This window comes from Dama dama, chromosome 27 (assembly GCF_033118175.1).
Source record: "Dama dama isolate Ldn47 chromosome 27, ASM3311817v1, whole genome shotgun sequence".
NCBI classification, from domain to species: Eukaryota; Metazoa; Chordata; class Mammalia; order Artiodactyla; family Cervidae; genus Dama; species Dama dama.
The window spans coordinates 22,570,498-22,595,496 of record NC_083707.1 but is presented as its reverse complement, the minus strand read 5'-3'; the positions used below and the strand labels follow the sequence as shown (position 1 = coordinate 22,595,496).

General features: G+C 40.8%; 1 protein-coding gene and 1 pseudogene across 1 annotated transcript in view; one reads left to right on the top strand and one right to left on the bottom strand.

Annotated features, from left to right (window-relative positions):
- Nucleotides 1-12,248, bottom strand: part of LOC133047609 (zinc finger CCCH domain-containing protein 18-like) — a 42,711-nt gene extending 30,463 nt beyond the window's left edge. The window contains exons 1-3 of the mRNA XM_061130908.1: nucleotides 12,051-12,248; nucleotides 10,395-10,471; nucleotides 3,829-4,170 (exon numbers count right to left, since the gene is read on the bottom strand). Coding sequence (XP_060986891.1) covers nucleotides 3,829-4,170; nucleotides 10,395-10,471; nucleotides 12,051-12,248 — 617 coding nt within the window. The remainder of the gene's footprint in view (nucleotides 1-3,828; nucleotides 4,171-10,394; nucleotides 10,472-12,050) is intronic.
- Nucleotides 12,249-12,255: 7 nt separating this feature from the next.
- LOC133047608 (ribosomal biogenesis factor-like) lies at nucleotides 12,256-24,629 on the top strand (annotated as a pseudogene).
- Nucleotides 24,630-24,999: the final 370 nt, after the last annotated feature.

Sequence of the window (24,999 nt, the reverse complement as noted above, 5' to 3'; positions counted from 1 at the left end):
AGGGAGCACACAGTAGCTTCTGTAAGTTAAGATACCAGCAATGGCTGCCATTTACTGAGCACACATTACTATTCACATGCACTCTCTCCAATTTTCACAATAACCCTATAAAGCAGGTACCATCAATCCCATTTCACAGATGAGAAAACTGAGGCAGAGCAATAAAGCCTGCTCAGGATCACACAGCCAGAAAAGGGTGCAGCCAGGAATTGGTCCAGTTCTTCCAGAACTCAAGGGCCACGGCTGACTGGGTAAGGGAGGAAGGCGTTGGGGGAAGGGATGGGCAGCCAACTCCGAGCACAGCAGGGACGGGCAGCGGGCTCGCTGGAAGGAGATCTGGTTCAGTCAGGCCTCCTCCCTGAGAACGGGAGCCAGGCAGTCTGCCAGCAGAGGGGAGCGGCCAGCTCGCAAGGTGCACAGAGACGGGGCTGGGGCAGCCTGTCGTCACTCAGGACAGAACTTTGGAGCAGAGACAGAGGGACGAGGCCAAACAGGGGCAGAGCCCACCTGGGTGGTTCAATCCCATTTATGCCAAAGTCTGAGAGTAATGATCCCATTACAAGGACCTTGCTCTTGAGATCCCATCAGTGGCTTTTCTGTCCCAAGCTGCCACCAGGCACCCGGTGACTGTGGACAACTCTTCCCTCCCCTCCCCTACGGGGCTAGCCATCCCCTTCCTCTATGATAACAGACTTCTACCATGTTCAAGGCAACCCAACTAATGAACCTCACTTCTTGGCCATCCTGGCATTTGCAGATAGGAGGCCAGCTAATTGTGTTTCCGCACAATTCAGCAGTGATTATTATTTCTCACAATTCTGTGGGTTGGCAGGGCTTAGCTGGGTGGTTCTTGTGTTCCACGTGGTTTCTTCTAGAGCTAAGCTGGAGCTGGTACAGCTAAGATGGCTTAATGCACATGACTGATACCTCAGCTGGGGTAGACAGAATAACTGGAGACTGGCCGGGCCTCCTTTCAAGTGATTGCTCAGCATTTAGTTGTCTAGTCCAAGTCTCTTTACACAGCAGCTGGATCCCAAGAAACAGTAAAGCCTAGTAAGGCCTTTCAATGCCTTCTATTGGTCAAAGCAAGTCACAGGGCCAACCCTCACACAAGGAGAAAAGAAATAGATTCCACTCCTTGATGGGCAAAGCGACAGGAAACTGAAACCGTTAGTCACTCACTTGCATCCGACTCTTTGGAACCCCATGTACTGTGTGTAGCCCGCCAGGCTCCCCAGTCCATGGAATTTCTCAGGCAAGAATACTGGAGTGGGTTGCCCATTTCCTTCTCCAGGGGATCTTCCTGACCCAGGGATCGGATCTGGGTCTCCTGCATTGCAGGCAGATTCTTTGCCGTCTGGACCACCAGGGAAGCCTGGTGACATGAGCGTACAAGAATTATTGGCAGCCATCTTTGTGGATAATATACCACAAAATATAGACAGGCAAGATACTTGTCACTAAATAATGGAAGTTGTTGAATTTTAGCTACCAGGTGCCGTCTGCCCTTCTCCCTTTCCATTTTGCTCCTGCCTAGAAGGTGGATGTGACAACGGGAACTTTGGCAGTCATCTGGCAACCACGAGGCAACCTGGATAATGGGAGCTACACACTGAGGATAACAGATAGAACGAAGGACATTAAGTCCCTGGTGAGACCAGCAGAGCTGCTGCAACAACCAAAGACTGCCGACTTCCAGAATATTTACACATTAAAAAATAGATAGATCTCTATCTTACCTAAGCAATGATTATTTGGCTTTATCAGTGACACAGGTTCAATGGGAACAGCCAATAGAAGAAATCACAGAGTCCACAACACAATATTTCTTATTTTTTTAAATATAACTAATAGCACACAATCTGATTAATCACTGAATTCCATTTTGGTGGTTTAGTCGCTAAGTTGTGTCCAACTCTTGTGACCCCATGGGCTGTAACCCACCAGGCTCCTCTGTCCATGGGATTCTGCAGGCGAGAATATTGGAGTGGGTTGCCATTTCCTTCTCCAGGGGATCTTCCCGACCCAGAGATTGAACCAGGGTCTCCTGCGCTACAGGCAGATTCTTTACCAACTGAGCTACTAGGGAAGCCCAAATTCCATTTTAGCCATATAAAATATACTCAGGCAAGATTCAAGGTAAAGATTTAGTGACAAACACTTTGTGCCTCAAAGCTGCTAGACATCACTCACTGGGGCTTATGAGAAAGTGCTAAGAAATTCTTTGATATCAATACTTCCATGTAAACCATGCCTGAGAAAAAGACTTCAATGCTTTTCAGCCAAAACGATGTTTGCGTACCTATCCTGAATTCCTCAACATTTAGAAAGAAATAGTATGTAAAGTTTGAATAGGGTCACCACATCCTCCTCTTCCAAGCCTGCAATTTCAGCCAAACGATCCCTTCGCCAATAATTGGGGTTGATTCATGTTCCCTGTTCCAAATTTTCTTAAATGCCAAGCAAACAGGCAAGTTTTAAAACACAAGATTGGTTTTGTTTTGCTTTTTTTAACAGCTGTGCATAGGAGGACCCTAGGACTAGTAAATTGAGAAGTGGGAAGGACAGACAGGTATCGCAGGCCTGACTGGGGCACACTGATCAAATCTGCAATAACAAATACAACCCTCAACCCTCAAATACAAGGACAGGGGAAATGGCTGCATTGTAGCATAATACATCTCTTCTGAAAAGTAGCTGAACTTGGCTATGTTATAATTTCACTCATTTTCATGTAGAGCTTGGCAAATGTTTTGTTTGACTTTTTGCATATATTTCAGAGGATTGGAATATTTTAGAATCCTGTCTATTTTAAACTTGTAATTAGCTATCTTAAAAAGAACACATTCTTGAAATATTTTAAAATATAATTAGAGTACTACTGCTGCTACATGCAATATTATTAAGACAGTAATAAAAATTTTTTTATGTTGTTTTGCAACACTTTTAATCTTGAATTCTAATTATTATTTACATGAAAGGCATTTCCAGAGAGTCCTCTTTGAGTGTTCATCGGGGTGTAGAAACACACAGCACCTGGCAGTTTATCTCCTAATCCAATTAAATCTGTACATTTGATTATCTGTCAGAAGAAAACTTGCTGCTGACAAGGCGCACACGTTTCCATTCCTACCATGATAACCAGCGATAACCAGAGAGTTCTTAACCAAAGACCTCCTTCCTCTGACCCCAATCGTCTGTCCAGGGTCAGGCTCTCAACAGACACATGTCAATCCTGACACACTCCTGCGGCTAACCCGCGAGCCTCACCGAGCTGGGGGGTCCACCCGGCTGTTTCCACGCGGTTCCTTTTCTTGCCTGCCCACATCTTTGCTCATCTTTCTGCTCTTGGCTTTCCGTCTCCAACCTCTCTCGTTGCCTCAGCACCCTCTGACTTTCGATCTTAAAGACCCCTAAAGTGAAGCTGTTTCCTTTCAGCCGCAGCTCATCACCTGCCCACGCGGTTATTCTGGAGCAGAGACCCAGGCTCTACAACTGGTGGCCAAACACACACTTTAGCCAGGGTCCTGGAGGGCAGGACATGTTTAACGTGCAGCGCTAATAAAATGACCACTCTCTGGTGCCTTTCACACACAGCCTCTCAGGTGCAGAGTTTATTTTTAAGGCTAATACTGTGAATCCACTTGGCAGAAGACTGTCCTTTCCGACCCCCCGACCCCCGCCCTGCAAGATACAACTGTGCCCAGGCAGGTATCCCGAATCACCAGCCGGCTTCGCTCTCCGTTTCAACCCATTTTGCCTACTGGCTGCTTGAGTCCTACGACCCGACTCCGACCGAGACCCCAGAGTCCCTGGACGAGGGCTCACCTGGTCACCGGCGGACCCGGGCGGACGCTCACCTGGCTCTCTCTCGGACTCGGGGGCGGGCTCACCGGTCCCCCCGCGGAGGGCGCGCGGCCCCACCTGGGTACCCCTCCTGCCCGCGCCGCTGCGGCCGCTCTGGAGCAGGCTTTGCGCCGCTGCAGCCCTGCACGCCGGGCTGAGCGGTCACGGGGAGTTCCAGCCAACTTACTCCGTGTGCCTGGAAAGACAGAGCTGCTGGGAATATGTATACTCGCTTTCGCGGGTCCTCGCCTTTCGAGTGACCGCTCTAGGCCAGTCCCCTCCGAGCACTGACCGAGCTCTCCCCGGCGCTCTTCCCTTCTTTGCCTTTGGTTAAGGAATTAGCCTCGAGGAGCCCGGATCCATCGGAGAAAGGAAACTACTTTTCCCCCCTGCTGGTGACGGAGGGAACTGCACCGATAAACAAGGTTTTCTTCCCTCCTTGTTTAGTCCCTCAGTCGTGTCCGACTCTGCGACTCCATGGACTGCTGCACTCCAGGCTTCCCCGTCTTTCACTATCTCCCAGAGCTTGCTCAAACTCATGTCCATGAAGTCGGTGATGCCGTCCAACCATCACATCCTCTGTCGTCCTCCTCCTGCCCTCAATCTTTCCCAGGGTCAGGGTCTTTTCCAGTGAGTTGGCTCTCTGCATCAGGTGGCCAAAGTATTGAAGCTTCAGCTTCAGTCCTTCCAGTGAATATTCAGGATTGATTTCCTTTAGGACTGACTGGTTTGATCTCCTCGCTGTCCAAAGGACTCTCAAGAGTCTTCCCCAACATCACAGTTCAAAAGCATCAATTCTTCCACGCTTAGTCACCGGCTTTACGGTCCAATTCTTACACCCATATACAGGACTACAGGAAAAACCATGGCTTTGACTCTATGGACCTTTATCAACAAAGTAATGTCTCTGCTTTTTAATATGTTATCTAGTTTGTCATAGCTTTTCTTCTGAGGAGCAAGCATTTTTTAAATATCATGGCTCCAGTCACTGTCCATAGTGATTTTGGAGCTCAAGAAAATCTGTCAGTGTTTCCCCTTTTCCCCCATCTATTTGCCAATGAAGTGATGGGACTGGATGCTGTCATCTTAGTTTTTTGAATGCTGAATTTTAAGCCAGCTTTTTCACTCTCCTTTTCACCCTCATCAAGAGGCTCTTTAGCTCCTCTTTGCTTTCTGCCATTAGAGTGGTATTATCTGCATATCTGTGGTTGTTGATATCTCTCCCGGCAATCATGATTCCAGCTTGTTGATATCTCTCCCGGCAAGCATGATCCAGCCCAACATTTCACGTGATGTACTCTGCATAGAAGTTAAATAAACAGGGTGACAATGTACAGCCTTGTCCTACTCCATTCCCAATTTGGAACCAGTTCATTGTTCTGTGCCTGGTTCTGTTACTTCTTGACCTGCATACAGGTTTCTCAGAGGCAGGTAAGGTGCTCTGGTATTTCCGTCTCTTTAAGAATTTTCCACAGCTTGTTGTGATCCACACAGTCAAAGGCTTTATTTAGTATAGTCAATGAAGCAGAAGTAGATATTTTACTGGAATTCTCTTGCTTTTTCTATGATCCAATGGATGTTGGCAATTTGATCTCTGGTTCCTCTGCCTCTTGTGAAGCCAGCTTGTGCATCTGGAAGTTCTAGATTCAGGTACTGTGTAAGCCTTGCTTGGAGAATTTTGAGCATTAGCTTTGCTAGCTTGTGAAATGGGGGCAACTGTGCAGTAGTTTGAACATTCTTTGGCATTGCCTTTCCTTCTATGGGATGGAATGAAGATCATTGTTCTTCCCCAACTCCTACCCCTGCCATATGAAAACTTTTGAAAACTTTCCTTTTTATTAATTTTATTGTATTTTAAGTACCATATTAAGGGGAGGCAAATAATTTTTTGGCCTTCTAACTAATGCAAATAAGAAAAATTAAGATATTCCATGCACTCCTTTTGTGTCCTTTCTTTCTAATGATAGAAAATTACAAACTTAAAAAGATGCAGAAGAGCATAATGAGGTTCTAGCTTTTGGTAATGGTGGATTAATTGTCCTGAAGATAAAATTTCTAAAATCTGAGTGAAAGATTTAAAAAAATTATTTGGAGGCCTTAGGGCTTGACCAAAAGAAAGCAGAAGCTGGAGAGAAGACTACACTTGAAAGATGAATGGAAGTTGTTGAGATTTGTGAGGATGTGAATTTTTAATGAGGGCAAAACACGCAATCCATGAGCAACTCCAGCTAAAGAGTGCTGCAGCCTGACTGGCTTGAAGGAGATACAAAACAGAGTGTGAGGACAGTAGAAGAAATTGGAAGGTTAGGGGGAAATGCAGAAAGGAATTTTGGAGAGGATGAACTCCAAAATATGTATCATATTAGTTTTCTATTGCTGTCACAACAAATTACCATAAGCTTAGCGACTTAAAAACAACACAGATTTATTATCTTCCAGTTCTGGAGGTCAGATGTCCTGTGCAGGTCTCACTGGACCAAAATCAGTGTACTGACAGGCTGCATTCCTTCCTAGAGGATGTGGGGGAGAATCCACTTCCAGATCATTCAGGTTTCTGACAGAATTAAGTTCCTTGCAGTTGTAGAACTGAGGTTCCTGCCTTGCCACTGGCTGTAAGCTGAGAGTCATTCCCAGTTCCACTGCCACATTCATTGCCTTGAGGCTTCCTTCTTACATCTTCAAAGCCTGAAGCTCCAAATTCAATTCCTTTCACACTCTTCAATCCAGGTGCAGCTGGACTGGGCACATCCAGATTATCCAGGATAATTTTCAAATTTTAAAGTCAGTAAACTTAATCCCATTGGTGAAATCCCTCTTGCCATAAGTAACATATTGACATGTTCTAGAGATCAGAACATGGACATCTTTCAAGGGGCCATTATGCTGCCTAGGATAGTCTGCCCTCTAATCCTTCAAAGATGGCTCTTCTTAATATCAATAATCACATTAAATATAAATACACTAGGCATGCCAATTAAATGACAGAGATTGTCAGATTGGATTAAAAACTAAAGAAAACAAGACCAAATTGTGTACTCAGACAGTAAAGAGTCTGCCTGCAATTCAGGAGACCCAGGTTTGATCCCTGGGTCAAGAAGATTCCTTGGAGAAGGAAATGATTACCTACTTCAGAGTGCTTGCCTGAGAAATCCCAAGGACAGAGGAACCTGGCAGGCTACAGTCCTTGGAGTTGCAAAGAGTCGGACATGACTGAGTGATTATCACTTTCACTACCAAAAGAACAAAAGGACTTTACAAAGAAATAAATTCAAAGTAAAAGGATGGGGCTTCCCTGGTGGCTCAGTGGTCAAGAATTCGCCTACCAATGCAGGAAACATGGGTTTAATCCCTGGTCCAGGAGGATCCCACATGCCTCGGAGCAACAAAGCTCATGTACCACAACTACTAAGCCTGTGCTCTAGACCCCAGGAACCACAACTACTGAGCCCCTGTGCTGCAATTATTGAAGCCCAAGCACCCCAGAGCCCATGCTCCACAACAAGAGAAACCACTGCAACGAGAAGCCTGCATACTATAATGAAGAGTAGCCCTTACTTGCCACAACTAGAGAAAGCCCATGCAGAAAAAAAAAAAAAAAACCAATACAGCCAAAAATAAATAAATAAAAAAGTATATAAAAAAGTAAAAGGACAGAAAGATACACTACGCAAACAGAAAGAATAAGAAATCTGAAGTGGCCAACAAGCATGTGAAAAGATGCTCAATATCCCTAATCATAAGACTTATGAAAGTCAAAATCACAATGAGATGTCATCTCACATCCAGTAGGATGGTCATTACTAAAAAGCAGACAAACACACAAAAACAGACAGTGACAAGTGTTGGTGAACGTGTGGAGAAATTTGAACCTTTGTGCACTGTTGTTGGAACTGTAAAATGGTACAATTATATTGGAAAACAGTATGGAGGTACCACATAAACTAAAACTAGAATTATGATATGATTCAGCATTCCCATTTCTCAGTGTATATCCAAAAGATTTCACAGCAAGATCTCATAGAGAGTGGCATACCCATGTCCAATGCAGGATTATTTAAAGTAGTCAAGAGATGAAAACAACCCAAGTGTTCATCAACAGATAAACAGATAAAGAAAACCTGGTGTGGTTTACATGGTGGAATATTATGCAGCATTTGAATCAGTTCTAATGAAGTGGATGAAACTGGAGCCTATTATACAGAGTGAAGTAAGTCAGAAAGAAAAACACCAATACAGTATATTAATGCATATATGTGGAATTTAGAAAGATGGTAATGATGACCCTATATGTGAGACAGCAAAAGAGACACAGATGTAAAGAGCAGACTTTTGGACTCTGTGGGAGAAGGTGAGGGTGGGATGATTTGAGAGAATAGTATTGAAACATGTATATTACCATATGTGAAATAGATCGCCAGCCCAAGTTCGATGCATGAGACAGGGTGCTCAGGGCTGGAGCACTGGGATGACCCTCAGGGGTGGGATGGGGAGGGAGGTGGGAGGGGGGTTCAGGATGGAGGACACATGTACACCTATGGCTGATTCATGTCAATGTATGGCAAAAACCACTACTGTATTGTAAAGTAATTAGCCTCCAATTAAAATAAATAAATTAATAATAAAAAAAGAAAATGTGGTGTGGTTTACATGGTGGAATATTACGCAGCCTTAAAAAAGGAAATCCTGTAACATACTATCACATGGATGAACCCTAAGGACATTAGGCTAACTGAAATAAGCCAGTCACAAGAGGGCAAAATACTGTATACTTGCAATCACATAAAATATCTAAAGTAGCCAAAAATCATAGAAACAGAAAGTAGAAAGGTAGTTTCCAACAGCAAAGGAGAAGGGGAAGGGAAATTAGTGTTTAATGTGTGCAGAGTTTCAATTCTGTAAGATGAAACACTTCTAGAGCTCTGTAGCACAATGTGAATATACTTAACATGATTCAATTTAAAAGCTGTTAAGATGATAAATTTAAGGTTATGGGTTTTTTAACCCACCCTTCCAAAAAAAGAAATCAGAAGAATCTATAATATTTGACAAAATAGACTTTAAGACAGAATATTATTATAGATAAAGAGGGAAATTTCATAATACTAGTAAGGTCAATCCAGACAGAGGAAGATGGAAGACAAATAATGTATGATATTACTTATATGTGGAACCTAAAAAATATAGCAAACTTGTGAATGTAACAAAAAAGAAAACAGACTCACAGATATACAGAAGTAGTAATAATAATCAGGAAGAGGGAAAGGGGAAGGGTAATACAGGGGAATTAAGGGGTACAAGGGGCTTCCCTCATAGCTCAGTTGGTAAAGAATCTGCCTGCAATGCAGGCGACCCCAGTTTGATTCCTGGGTGGGGAAGATCTGCTGGAGGAGGGACAGGCTACCCATTCCAGTATTCTGCTCTGGAGAATTCCATTGACTGTATAGTGCATGGGGTCGCAAAGAGTCGGACACGACTGAGAGGCTTTCCTTTTTCACTTTCACTTTCAAGGGGTACAAACTATTATGTATAAAATAAGCAAAAAAGAGATATTGTACAACACAGGGAATACAGCCAATATTAACTATTGAAACTAACTATTAACATTAACTATGGAGTATAACCTTTAAAAATTGCAAATCACTATATTGTATCCCTGTAACTTATATAATGTTGTACCTCAACTACATTTCCATTTTAAAAAGTGGTCTATCCATCAGATCAATAAACAATTATAAGTTTATTTTCCCAAGCCAAACTGTATCCAGCTTAAAGATACTTTTCATTAACAATCACAGTATTTCAAACAGGACATAGGCAGACAATTGCTAGCAGTATACAACAACCTTCAAACTCCCTTTTGCAGTGGACTACCAAAATCAGAAAGCCACTATAAAACTCAAGGAAGTCTTCATCTGATGCTCTGAACAGGGAGAGTTTAGAGTGAGGGTTGACATTTTACATTTAGCATGTTGTTTAACAATTTTTCCTGACTTTCAGGAAATGGGGATGAAAATGGCTAAAGTATCAATCTGAGGACCCACAATCTAAAAAAGGAACCACTGCCCTTTTGAGTGATGCCATCTCAGTGGTACCACTGCAAAGTCCAGGCTGCCTGGCGTACTGTTAACCAATTTGGGGAGGGGGCGGGTTCCAATAGGTCTCTGGGTTTAGGGGAGTCAAGTCAATGCTACAAGTGGAGAGGGAGAAGAGGACATAAAAACTAATTTAAATCTTCCACACCACAAGGCCTTTGTACCAAGGTGGCAAATGTGTGTCAACATCAAGGAATCGCTCCTTCCTGGGAACCAAGAGGAAGTCTCCCAAAACTAGATGGGAAAGATTTTTTTTCGCCATGTCAATCCAGCTCCTGTTAGTGACATGTACCCTTCCCCCAAAAAAACCAATGGAGTGTCCTGTGTGCTAAAAACCTAGTTTTTAAAAGAGTAAAACAAAATTCTGCATTTTTATAAAACTTGATTTAAAAAAATAGTATTTCAAGCTGTACAGTCAGCAAAAGTACACAGTTACCAGGAATGCACACACTTTACCCAGCATCTCCAGCACCGTCAGTTTTCCGTGCCTGATCTATTTGGGCATCTCCATTATCTGCAGGCTTATTCCCATACTAGAATACTGGCAGGATGGCAGAGTAGAAGGACATGTGCTCATCTTCTCCTGTGAGAACTCCAAAATCACAACTTGCTGCTGAACAACTATCGACAGGAGAATGTTCAGTTCAGTTCAGTTCAGTCGCTCAGTCATGTCCAATTCTTTGCGACCCCATGAATTGCAGCATGCCAGGCCTCCCTGTCCATCACCAACTCCTGGAGTCTACTCAAACCCATGTCCATCGAGTCGGTGATGCCATCCAACCATCTCATCCTCTGTCATCCCCTTCTCCTCCTGCCCCCAATCCCTCCCAGCATCAGGGTCTTTTCCAATGAGTCAACTCTTCGCATGAGGTGGCCAAAGTACTGGAGTTTCAGCTTCAGCATCAGTCCTTCTCCCACCAAAAAAAGATGCCCCACGTCCAAGGGCAAAGGAGAAGCCCCAGCAAGATGGTAGGAGGGGAGAAATCGCATTTAGAATCAAACCCCATACCCGCCAGAGATGCTCGGAGGGCTCAACGAAACCTTGTGCGCACCAGGACCCAGAGACTCCACAGAGACTGAGCCAGAACTGTGTTTGAGTCTCCTGCGGAGGTGCAGGACTGCGGTGTCCTGCTGCAGGGGCAGGGGCTCTGGGGGCAGAGCTCTGGGTCACATAGCCTGTGGCGTTAGCCCGCTTGGAGGAGGTCACCATCAACCCCACCATAGAGTCACGGAGCAAACAACCCACAAGCTGCAGAACAATTATACCAAAGAAATGATCACACTGTTAAGAAAGTTCTAGGACCCACAACAGATTTCCCAACCTGGGTGTCTGGCAGAGGGACTGAGAATCCCCAGGGAATTTGAGTTTGGAGGCCAAGTGGGATTTGATTACAGAATTTCTACAGGACCAGGGAAACAGACTCTGGGAGAGCACAAACAAAACCTTGCGTGCACCAGAACCCAGGAGAAAGTGACCCCACAAGAGACTGACCCAGACCTGCCTGTGAGTGTCCAGGAGTCTCTGGCGGAGGCGAGGGTGAGTGATGACCTGTTGCCTGGTTGGGGGCACTGAGTGCGGCAGTGGGTACACCGGACCTTTTGAAGGAGGTTGCCATTATCTTCATCACCTCCACCATAGTTTGGCCTCAGGCCAAACAACAGGGAGGGAACAGAGGCCTGCCCATCAACAGAAAATTGGATTAAAGATTTACTGAGCATGGCCCTGCCCATCAGAATAAGACCCGGTATCCCCCACAGTCAGTCTCTCCCATCAGGAAGCGTCCATAAGCCTCTAATCCTTATCCTTCGGAGGGCAGACAGAATGAAAACCACAATTATAGAAAACTAGTCAAACTGATCACATGGACCACAGCCTTGTCTAACTCAATGAAACTATAAGCCATGCTATGTAGGGCCACCCAAGACAGATGGGTCATGGTGAGGAGTTCTGACAAAACGTGGTCCACTGGAGAAGGGAATGGCAAACTACTTCAGTATTCTTGCCTTAAGAACCCCATGAACAGTACAAAAAAGCAAAAAGATATGACACTGCAGCTGGTGTGCTGCAGTCCACGGGGTCACAAAGAGTTGGACACGGCTGAGTGTCTGGACTGAACTGAACTGATTCCCATCCTTGCCAGCTTTCCCCTTTTTCACTTTGGGGCCCTTCCTTGCAGAGTTTTTTTTAGGCTTGGGCTCTGGCTTTGGAGGAGCAGGTTTAGCAGATAACCTTACAGATCTTCTCTGTGGATCATCCTTCACCTTGGCTTTATCTTCTTTAGCATCCCCTTCAGCCTTTCTCTTGGGCATAGTGGCGATGGCGGCGAGATGTAGGTATTGGACACCAGGATGCAGCGGCGCACAGGCTCTGGTTGGTCCAAGGGTTGCTCTTGCCTGTTCTTCTAATTGTGTTTTCATGCACCTAATGTCAGAGCTTCAAAATAACCTTAAGCAAAACTAACAGAACTGAAGGGAGAAATAAGCAAACCTACAATCACACTGAAAGATTTTAAGACTCTGCTCTTGATAATTGATTGAACTAGACACAAAAACTCAGTAAATATATAGACTATGTTTAAAATGCTATAGTCCAGGGATTGGCGAACTATGGGGTCTATTTGGGTCTATGACCAAATCCCATGAATAAAGTTTTATTGGAAAATAGCTATATCCACTTGTTTATGTACTGTTTATGGCTTTCTATGGCTGTTTTTCTAGAACTGAGTAGATGGAACAGATCCAAATGGCTTGAAAAACCTAAAAATATTTACTACCTAGCCCTTAACAGGAATTTTGCTAACTTCTTACTTTTCTAGAGTGTTCATGATTTCTTCTTGGAACATTTGTATGATAGATGCTTTAAAGTTGTTTTCAGATCATTCCAACATCTATGTCAATCTCAGTTTTGAAGTTTGTTATCTTTTTTGCCTTGTGAGTTGAGATTTTCCTGGTTTTTTAATATATCAAGTAATTTTTATTGTCTCCTGGAATATTTTAATATTATGCAATGAGACTCTAGATCTTATTTAAATTCTGTGAAGAATAGACATATTTTTGTCTTAGGCAAAAGACTTGCTTAGGTTTGGGCTTCAAGTTCACTCTGTCTTCCAAGAGTTGTAGTTCAAATGTAAATTTAGTTTTCAAAGCCCTTGCAGTACTATTTGGATAGATCCTGATTATGTACAATTCAGATGTCATCTGGACCCTGGTTGATTGTATATTAGTTCAGTTCTCAAAGTCACAGATACACTGAACAGACCCATGAACACACAGCCCAGTGGTGAACCCAGAATTTCATATACAACTTTCTGGGATTTTCCTATAAAATTAAGAAAGAGTGCCTCCTCTCTCCACAATCTCCTCAGTATTTTCCAGTTCCCTATGGTTTCCCTTTTTATTTTATGGCCAGAAAGTGACTTCACTCTGTGTACTTCTGTGCCTGCTCCCATCTTTGGTCAAGTGGCAGAAGCAATAGGGATTTTGGTCAAGAAGACAGACGCAAGAGGGATTGGTCAAACTGGGGAGGAATGTTCCCCTTCCTCAGAGTGTTAGCTCCTGCTGGCTTTTGCCATGGCCTTTGCTGTTTTCACCACAGGAAGGCTTCAGGGCTGGGCTCAAGGAAATGGGGAGAAGAAATAAAACATAGACAATTCCACATTTTCTCTCTCTCTGGGTGTTGGGGGTTTCCTGATAATCAGCCAGAACTAAAATGCATCCCTGGAGCTCTCTCTACATGCATCCCAGACTACATCCCAGGCATACATTCAGGCTAATAACTAACAAAGGAACACAAATGGTAAACTCACATCTAGTGCACTGGTGCTTCAAGCCGAATTCTCCATTTAGCTGTTACTAGTCTATGGGGTTGCCAAGAGTTGGACATGACTCAGTGACTAAGCATGCACGCACATTCACTTTCCGTCTTCCTATAGGTGCTCTATGCATTCTGTCTAGGTTTATAGTAACATTCAGTGGAGGGACAGAATGGAGTGTGCTTGCTATCGAGCCACAAGAGCAAAGATTAAAGAGAGGATATCATCACAGATTTTACAGACATGAAATTAGACATACTACTTTAAATAGTTTATGCCAATAAGTTTGACAATTTAGATGAAATAGACAAATTGCTGAAGAGAAAACTTACCAAAAGTAACACAAGAGGAAATGGAATCTCTGAATAGCTTTACCTATTTTTTCTTGAAGTATAAGTTACTTTCAACATTATATTAGTTTCAGGTGTACAACATAGTGATTCCATATTTTTATGCATTACAAAATGATCACCACTATAAGTCTAATTGCCATCTGTCACCAAAGTAGTCACATATATTACCAACTATATTCCTTACGCTGTGCATCACATGCCCATGATTTATTTATTTTATAACTGGAAGTTTGTATCTCTCTTAGAACCCTTGCCCTATTTCACCCATCTCCCCACTTCTTCCTTCCCGCAACCACTAGTTTGTTCTCTGTAGCTTGAGTCTCTTCTGTTTTATATTTGTTCAATTGTTTTGCTTTATAGATTCCATATAAGTGAAATCATACAGTATTGGCCTTTCTCTGTCTGACATTTCATTTACATAATACCTTCTAGGTCCTTCCAGGTTGTCACAAATGGCAAGATTTCATTCTCTTTATGGCTGAGTAATCTACAGTTCATGGGGCCGCAAAGAGTTGGACACAACTGAGCGACTTTTCACTTCAATGTCCCACTGTGTTTGTGTATATGTCTGTCTGTCTGTCTGTCTGTCTACCGCATCTTCTTTATCCATTAGTCTATCGACGGACACTTAGTTTGCTTGCATATCTTGGCTATTGTAAATAATGCTACAGTCAACTTTGGGGTGCATGTATTTTTCCCAATCAATGTTTTTGTTTGCTTTGAATAAAGATCCAGAACTGGAATTGCTGGATCATATAGTTCTCTTTTCAATTTTTTAAGTAAACTCCATATTTTTTCCACAACGGACGTACCAAATCACATTACTACCAACAGTGCACAAGGGTTCCCTTTTCTCCACACCATTACTTGTTACTTATATTTTTCAGTGGTCATTCTGAGAGGTGTGAGATGATATCTCCTTGTGGTTTTTATTTGCTTTTGCCTAATGACTACTGATTAGTCATCTTTTGAGCATCTTTTCATATGCTGTCTGCTATCTGTATGTCTCCTTCGAAAATATGTCTATTCAGAGCCTCTGCCCATTTTTTAATTAGATTTTTATTGTTGTTGAGTTGTGTGGGGTTTTTAAAAAATATATTTTGGCTATTAGCCCCTTATCAGACATATCATCTGGAAATATTTTTCCCATTAAGTAGGTTGCCATTTTGTTTTGTTGATGGTTTCCTTCATGTGCAAAAGCTTTTCAGTTTGATGTAATCCTATTTGCTTATTTTTGCTTTTGTTGCCATTGCCTGAGGAGACATATCAAAAAATATTGCTAAGACTAATTTCAAACAGCACACTAGCTATATATTCTTCCAGAAATTTTATGGTTTCAGGACTTATATTTAAGTCTTTAATCTATTTTGATTTTTTTTTTCAGAGGAAGAACCAGTCATTCTGTTAGCACTTGGCTCTCAAATACATTAAATTCAAAGTTGCTTCTATGTAAAATGAAGCTCTATGTCTCACTTTGTTTTGTTTTGTTTTGTTGGAGTAGTTGCCTTACAGTGTTATATTAGTTTCTGCTGTACAACGAAGCAAATCAGCCAAATATACACATATATCCCTCCCACTTGGACCTCCCTCCCAACCCCCCCATCTCACCCACCTATCTGTCATCTAGAAAAATGGTATAGATGAACCTATTTGCAGGGCAGGGATAGAGAAGCAGATGTAGAATTAATAGAGAAGCAGAATTAATTTTTTATATATGATGAAAGTGGTCTAGTTCCATTCTCCAACATGAAGCTGTCCAGTTTTCCCACACCATTTATTGAAGAGACTATATTTTCTCCATGTTATATTCTTGTCCCCTGCATTGTAGCTTGCATGCATGCCTGCTAAGTCACTTCAGTCGTGTCCAACTCTTTGCATTGGCTACACAAGCATGGGTTCATTTCTGGACTCTATTCTATTTCACTGATCTATGCGTCTGTTTTTGTGCCATCCCATATTTTTTTATTACTACAGCTTGGTAGTATAGTTTGAAATCAGGAAGTGTGATACTTGCAGCTTTATTCTTCTTTCTCAAGGTTGCTTTGGCTATTTAGGGTCTGTTTGAGTTATATACAAATTTTAGGATTATTTCATCTAGATCTGTTGAAATATGCTTTTAGTATCTTGATAGGAATTGCACTGCATCTATAGATGGGTTGGGTAGTATGATCATTTTAATAATAGTACTTCCAATGCATGAGTCTCTTATATCTTTCCATCTGTTTGTGTCATCTTCAATTTCTTTCATCAGTGTCTTATAGCTTTCTGAGTATATGTGTTTACCACTTTGGGTAGGTATTTTGTTCTTTTTAATACAATTGTAAATGGAATTGTTTTTTTAATTTCTCCTTCTGATAGTTCATTATTAGTATAGAAATGTAACAGATTTCTGTATGTTAATTTTGTATGTGGCAACTTTACTGAAGTAATTTATTATTTCTAATAGATTTTGGTGGAGTCTTTAGGGTTTTCTACATATCTTCACCTGCAAACAGTGACAATTTTCTTTCTTCCTATTTGGATGCCTTTCATGTCTTTTTCTTCTATGATTGCTGTGGCTAGCACTTATTAGTTGAATAAAAGTGGCAAGAGTGCACTTCCTTGACTTGATCCTGACCTTAGAGGAAATGCTTTCAGTTTTTTACCACTAAGTATGATTGTTCTATGGGTTTGTCATAAATGGCCAACTATTGTGTTGAGATATGGTCCCTCTATACCACTGCAGTGAGAGTTTATCAGAAGTGGGTGTTGAATTTTGTCAAAGGACTTTTCTGCATCTATTGAAATAATCATATGATTTTTATCATTTTGTTAATTGGTGTATCACGTTGATTGATTTGTGGATGTTGAATCATCCTTGCATCATTGGACTAAATCCCACTTGATCATTGGGTATGATTATCTTAGTGTATTATTGAATTCAACTTCCTAATACTTTGTTAAGGATTTTTGCATCTATGTTCACTAGGGATATTGCCCTGTAATTTTCTTTCTTTCTTTTAGTGTCTTTGTCAGATTTTGGCAATGCTGGCCTTGTGGAATGAGTTCAGAAGCATTCCTTCCTCTTTAATCTCTTGCAGTAGTTTGAGAAAGATAGATGTTGACTCTTCTTTAAACGTTTAGTAGAATCTACCTGTGAAGCCATCTGGTCCTGGACTTTAGTTTGTTGGGAATTTTTTAAACTGCTGATTCAATTTCATTACTAGTAATTGGTCTGTTCACATTTTCAATTTCTTCCTGATTCAGTCTTGGAAGATTGCATGTTTCTAGGAATTTGTTTCTTCTAGGTCCAATTTGTTGGCAGGTGTTCATAGTAGTCTTATGGTTCTTTGGATTTCTGTGATATCAGTTATAATTTCTCCTCTTTCTGTTCTAATTTTATTTATTTAAGGCCTCTCTCTCTCTCTCTCTCTCTGATAAGTGTGTCTCTAAAAGTTTATCTTTTTAAAAAATCTTTTTCAAAGAACCAGCTCTTGGTTTCATTGTTCTTCTCTATTACTTTTAAAATCTCTACTTCTGATCTTTATTATTTCCTCCATTCTACTAATATGCAGGCTTTATTTGTTCTTTCTTTTCTAGTTCCTTTAGGTGTAAAGTCTGGTTGTTTACTAGAGATTTTTCTTATTTCTTGACATGGGTCTATATCACTAGGAATTTCCCTCTGAGAACTGTTTTTGCTGTGTCCCATAGATCTAAGAAAGTTGTTTCCATTTTCAAAGTATTTTTAAATTTCCCCTTTGATTTCTTCATTGACTCACTGGTTGTTTAGTAGCATGTTATTTAGTCTCCACATCTTTCTTCTTTTAAATGATTTCTAGTCTCATATCATTGTGGTCAAAAAAGATGTTTGATATTATTTCAAGCTTCTTAAATTTGTTGAGACTTGTTTTGTGGCCCAACATGTATTCTATCCTGGAGAACATTTCATGTACACTTGAATGTGTATTCTGTACTTTGGGGGTGGAATATTCTGTATATTCCATCTTGTTTAATGTATCATTTAAGGACAATTTTCCTTACTGGATGAGTAGATGATCTCTCGATTGATTCAAGTGGGGTGTGAAAGTCCCCTACTATTATTGAATTATTGTCAATTTCTCCTTTTATGTTTGTTAACATCTGCTTTATATATTTAGGTGCTCCTATATTAGGGGCACATATGTTTATGAATACTATATCCCCTTATAGTGATCCCTTTATTATTATATAATGTCCTATTTTGTCTTTTATTGTAGACTTTACATTAAAGTCTACTTTGTCTGAAATGAGTATTGTTACTCCAACTTTCTGTTCATTTCTATTGGCATGGACTATCTTTTTCCAAGCCCTCACTTTCAGTCTCTCTGTGTCTTTAGATATGAAGAGAGTCTCTCGCAGGCAGCATATAGATGGGTCTTGTCTTTTTTACCCATTCAGCCATCCTATGTCTTTTGATTGGAGCATTCAGTCCATTTACATTTACAGTGATTATTTATAGGCATGTGCTTATTGCCATCATGTTAATTATTTTCTGGTAGTTTATATAGCTCTTCTCTGTACTTTTCTTCTCTCAATCTCTTCCTTTGTGGTTTGATGATTTTCTTTAGTGTCATTTTTGGGTTCCTTTCTCTTTATTCTTGTGTATCTATTAAAGGTTTTTGACTTGTGGTTACCTAAATATTGACATATATACAGTGGTTTATCTTAGGCTGATAGTCCTTAACTTTCAGTGCATTCTAAAAGCACCATAAATCTTTACCATCACCACATTTTGTGTTTTTGATGTCTTATTTTACATCTTCAACTTTGAGTACCCCTTAACTACTTATTGTAGTTATAGTTGACTTTATTGCTTTTGTCATTTAACCTTCATACTGGCTTCTTAAGTGGCCAGTCCACTCTCTTTATTGTTTTTTTATCTTTACCAGTGAGATTTTTTTCATTCATGTATTTTCTTTTTTCTACTATGGCCTTTTCTTTTTTACTTAAAAAAGGCCCTTTAACAAATTATAGTCTAAAATACAATTTACCAAAATTAATACCAACTTAAAAAAAGATGTAGAGTATCTGAGTAGCTTTATGTTTATTAATGAATTGAATTTATTATCAAAAACTCCCAGAGAAAACCTCAGCATAAGATAATTTCATTAGTAAATTCTGTCAAACATTTAAGGAAGAAATAATATCAATCTTACACAAACTCTTTCAGAACACAAAGGATAAAGGCACAGTTGCCAACTTGTTTTATGAAACCAGCACAACCCTAATGCCAAGGACCTTATATGAATATAAATCAGATTAAACTATACATAAATAAATCATGAAAAACTATGATTTAATCTCAGGACTACAAAGTTTGTTAACAATTCAAAGACAAATCAGTGTAACCCACCATATCCAGGTAGTAAAGAAGAAAAGAAAAAGACTGATGCAAAGAAAGCATCAGACAACATTCAATACCCATTCATTATGGAAAAAATTGTTCAGAACTCTCAGCATATGAGGCACAAAAAAGAATTTGCTTAATTTTATTGCAGGTATCTGTAAAAAATTTACAACTACTAAATTCTTAATAGTAAAACACTATACATATTTTCCCTAATATTGGAAATAAAGTAAGTTTCTCTGCTCTTGCCACTTCTATTGTATTGGAGGTCTTTGCCAGTTCAATAAGGGAAGAAAAATAAACACAAGGCACATAAGTTGAAAAGGAAGAACTGTATATACCCTTATTCTCAGGTGGCATGATCATTTGTACAGAAAAATACTAAGGAATCAACTACAAAAAACAACCTAGATCTGAATCATGGGTTTAACTCTTACTCAAAAACTAATGTGTGAGTTTAACAAAATCATACTAACATACTAACAGCAAATATTGGGAAAGTGAATTTTAAAATAGTCTTATTTACAATACCATCAAAAGTATAAACTATTTGGAACAAATTTCATAAAAGACATGTAAGCCCTGTACAGTGAAAACAACTAAACATTGCAAAAATAAATTAAAGACTTAAATACATGGAGATATAGACTGCATTTATGGATGTAAATTTGGTATTTCTAAGATATTAATTCTCCCCACAATGATCTCCCTACAATTCAATGTAAACAGGCTTCTTTTAGAAACTGGCAGGACAATTCTAAAATGTATATGGAGAAGACAAGGATTTGGAATAGACAAAGCAATCTTGGAAAAGTGGGACAAAGCTGGAGCGCTTACACTACCCGACTTCAAAGGTTCTTACAAAATTATAGAAATTATGACAGTATGGTGAACTTCTCTGGTACGGTGGATAAGAATCTGTCTGCCAATGCAGGGGACATGGGTTCAATCCCTGGTCTAGGAAGATCCCACATGCCGCTGAGCAACTTAGCCTGTGTGCCACAACTACTGAGCCTGTCAGCTGCAACTACTGAAGCATGTGCACTTAGAGCCTTTACTCTGCAACGAGAGAAGCCACTTCCATGAGAAGCCCGTGCACCACAACGAAGAGTAGCTCCTGCTCATGGCAGTGAGACAAAGCCCGGGTGCAGTGACAAAGATCCAGCACAGCCAAAAGTTATTAAATAAATACATACATAAATAAAGATAAATAAATAAGCTATGTGTTCTATTAAATAAAGAGACAGTTTGATATCTACATAAGGATAGACAAATCCATACAACAGACTAGAATGTCTGGAAATATACCAATAGCTAATGATCAATTGGTTTTGACAAAGGTATTAGATAAAGTCAATGCAGGAAGGCCAGTCTTTACAATAAACGTTGCTGAAACTACCAACACCCCTCCCTCATACTACACAAAAATTAATTTGGGATGGCTCATTGACCTAAATATCAAAATGAAATTGCCAACTGTTTAGAAGAAAATATAGGAGAATATCTTATGATTTGGGACTAGATGAGCAATAACCATACAAGAAAAATAACAAAAATAAACAAATTAGGTTTCATCCAAATTAAAACTTCTGTTCATTAAAAGACACCATTAAGAGAATAGATAGTTAAGATTTTTATTAAGAATATATAATGAACTCATACAATTTGATGACAAAAATGAAGGCAATTTTTCAAATGGGCAAGATCTGAAAAGACACCTCACAATGGTAGTCATACAGATAACCAGTAAGCACGTGAAAAGAGCTCAATGTCATTATTCACCAGTCAAGTGAATACTGAAACCACAAAGAGATACTACTCTACATCCATGACAATGGTTCAAAAGTTAAAAGACTGATAACACCAAATAATAGCAAAACTATATAGAACTTTCATACATTCTTGATGAGAATTCAAAATGGTGCAAATACCTTGGAAAAACATTTGGGCCATTTCTTATAAAGTTAAACATGCTGTTTAAAATTCTACTCTTATATATGCAAGAAAAGTGAAAACACTGGTTACAAAAAGACTTGTATAAGAATGTTAATCACAGCTCTGTTTATGATAGACAAAAACTGGAAACAGTCGTATGTCCATCAACAGGTGAATGGATAAACAAAATGTAGTATAACCATAAAAGGAAATATTACCCAGCAAAAAAATCAGTAAAGAAAGTACATACTATTTCTTTCCATTAATGTGAAGTTTTAGAAAGTCATAACTAATCTATGTGAAAGGTGTTTATTATATGATTTGTATGAAATTCTGGAAAGGTAAAATTAAAATACGGTAAGAAGAAGAAGAAGGAGGGGAAGGGAAAGGGGAAGGAGAAGCAGAAGCAAAGTGGTGGCCTCCTTGAGGGGCAACTGACTGAGAAAGATCACTTGGAAGACTGGGGGACTCCTGGGATGCTGGAAATCTTGATAGTCTGCAGTTCATCTTCCAGGGGGCTGGAAATGTTCTATATCTTAATAAGAGTATATTCATTTTTAAGTTGTACATTTAAGATTTGTACATTTCAACATGCCTTTAAAAATGTTTACAATTACTATAATTGAAGGGGGTAGGAAGAGGCAGAGATGGCACAAGAATGCTGAGAGTTGCTGTGTGATGGATGTATGAAGGTTCATTATATTATGGTGATTATTTTGCATATGTTTGAGATTTTTCATAACAAAAAATTTAAATCAATAAATAAACATAACAAACTCACTGCCAACAATTGTCAACTCAAGGTCAATCTATTGTATTTTCAACCTCCTTCAACTTCCTTTCCTTCCAGTATGATTTTGCAGCAAATCCACACTGAGCCCCTGCTCTGTTGCCAGCGTCTGCACTGGCGTCTGCATGAACAGCAACAGAAAGGACAGACCAAGTCCTGCTGTCAAGGCATTCAGCAAGAGGCCAGGTAACCCATGAGTGAATAAGGCAATTTCAGATAGTGAGGTTACTGTGACAACAAAAACTAGCAATGGCAGAGAGTGACTTGGTGGGTGGTCCAGAAGCAGCTCTTTATTGGGGTGGTCAAAGAACACCTTCCTGAGAGAGTGATATCTGAGCCAAGATTGAATGAGGAGGAAAAGTAGCTGTGGAAAGGATCCTCATTCAAAGTCAAGGGCCTGGGGTGGATCTGAGCAGGCCATGTTAAGTGATAGAGAGAAGACTGGCATGGCAGGAGCAGTACTGAGTCCCTGGTAGCTCAGCTGGTAAAGAACCCACCAGCAATGCAGGAGACTCCGGTTCAATTCCTGGGTCGGGAAGATACCCTGGAGATGGGATAGGCTACCCACTCCAGTATTAACGGCTTCCCTGGTGGCTCAGATAGTAAAGAATCTGCCTGCAGTGTGGGAGACCTGGGTTCGATCCCTGGGTTGGGAAGATCCCCTGGAGGAGAGCATGGCAACCCACTCCAGTCTTCTTGTCTGGAGAATCCCACAGTCAGACTGGTGGGCTACAGTCCAGGGAGTCGCAAAGAGTCAGACACGACTGAGCACCTAAGCACAGCACACATGAGACAAGGTGAGGTCTGAGGTGGGGCACTGACCGGCCACGTGGGCCCCGGAAAGGATGCCAGGAGCTTGTGTTCCAAGTGCAATGAGGAGCTAGCAGAGGACGCTCCAGCTCCCCCCAAATGACTTACAGTTTAAGAAGGTCACTTTGCCTGGTGAAGAATGGACTGGGAGAAAGGAAGCAGGAAAAGAATGTTGGGGGCCAAGGTAGGGGTGCAAGCAAAAGAAGAGAGGGTGGCCAAGGTGTGGGGAGAAGTGAGCAGTCCTGGGATTTGTGGAGCGTAGGGAGCCACTCCAGGGGGTGGGAAGAGGAAGCAGGTTCTTGGTGGGGCTGAGAAGGAAGGAGACTGGGTGGGAGGGCAGGTTGTGGGGGAGGGCAAGGGTGCCATCTGGGCCCCATGACATCTGAGAAGACAAGTTGTGATGCAAGTAAAGGTCCTGCCTGAAGGATTGGGATACAGGAGTGCAGTGCTCAGAGCAGACAGAAGAGGAGCAGCGAAAGAAAGTGCGCTGAGGGCCAGAAGAATGAGTGCACGTGCACATATAGTGCGGATCTCCCCTTCTGCTTTACTGGCTAGTGAAAGAGGTCAAAGGACACCGACCCAGGGGAGGGGTTGTATCCCTGGGTCAGGAAGATCCCCTAGAGAAGGCAATGGCAACCCACTCCAGTACCCTTGCCTGGAAAATCCTATGGACAGAGGATCCAGAAGGGCTATAGTTCTGGGGTCACAAAGAATCAGACACCACTGAGGAACTGAGCACAGAGCATTAAACAGAGAATCTAGAAGTAGCTGCAACTTTATTTTAAAAAACTCATACAGAGACACTGGCATTTCACCTATGCCATGGGGTTATGAGGATTACATGAATTCACATAAATAAGATGCTTTAAAAAGTGCCTGGCACATATTCAGGGTTCACTGCATATTTTTTTTAAGTTTCAATTCCAGAAGAAAAAGACTAGCTAGTAAGGAATCTTTACATATCTGGGATTTTTGTCCATCTGGAAAAGAATTCAGTTAGATGCTCTACCTCATACTTAAGTGAAAATATATTTCATGTGGATTAAAGATGTACATGGAAGAAATCAAGCTAGAGAAGTATGAGAAAAACATTTGGGTGAACAGTCAGTTGTCTAGCTTCAGCATAAAGATAAAGGAGGCCTTTTAAAGCTATACAGAAAACCCAGACTCAATCACGAGGAGTCTGATCACATACAAAATCTTGGGGGGCAAAATGCTATAAATCTTCCAAGGATACAAGTTAAGTAAGGAACTGGATCTTGCACGTGCAGATGGCGTCACCTGGAACTTGAGAAAGCTGCACCAGGGTATCAGAGGCCTGACAATAGCCAAGAACAAGCTAAGAGGGGAGAAGTCCAGAATGTACTCCACATAGCCCGCCAAAAAAGCTTTAAGGTTAAAAACAAAGCAAAACCAGTTACCACTAACCTTAAGAAGATAAACATTGTGAATGACAAAAAAGTTAACAGAGTGAATAAAGCTTTTGTAGATATACAAAAGGAACTGGCAAACTTCTCAAAAGGCTGTTCCTTTGAACCTCTGCAGAAACAACTGATATCTCAGCAGTGTCATGAAAACGTACCAGTTAATGTTGATGAAGCTACAAGATTAATGGCTCACTTGTAATACACCGATGATGCATCAAATTCCCCAAAACAACCAATAAATTTAATCTTCTATACAAGAAAAAAAAGTTAAGTAAGGAAACATTGCATCATAAATGACAAGCAGAGGATGAATTTCACAAAAATACCAAGATGCCCAGAAAATGATAAACAACCCAATGAAGATTTCTTTTCACAAAAGAAAATGCAAACATCAAGAAATAACTGAAAAGAGGCTTTATCTCAGTGGTATTTAAGTGAGCTAATGACCTTCGCCTTTTCACCTATCTAATTTGACCCAGCTTTCTTAGATATTGATGCTGGGAGTGTGAATTGCTACAACCTTTCTTGGATGATCTAGGAAATTAAAATATGCATATCATTCCACTCGG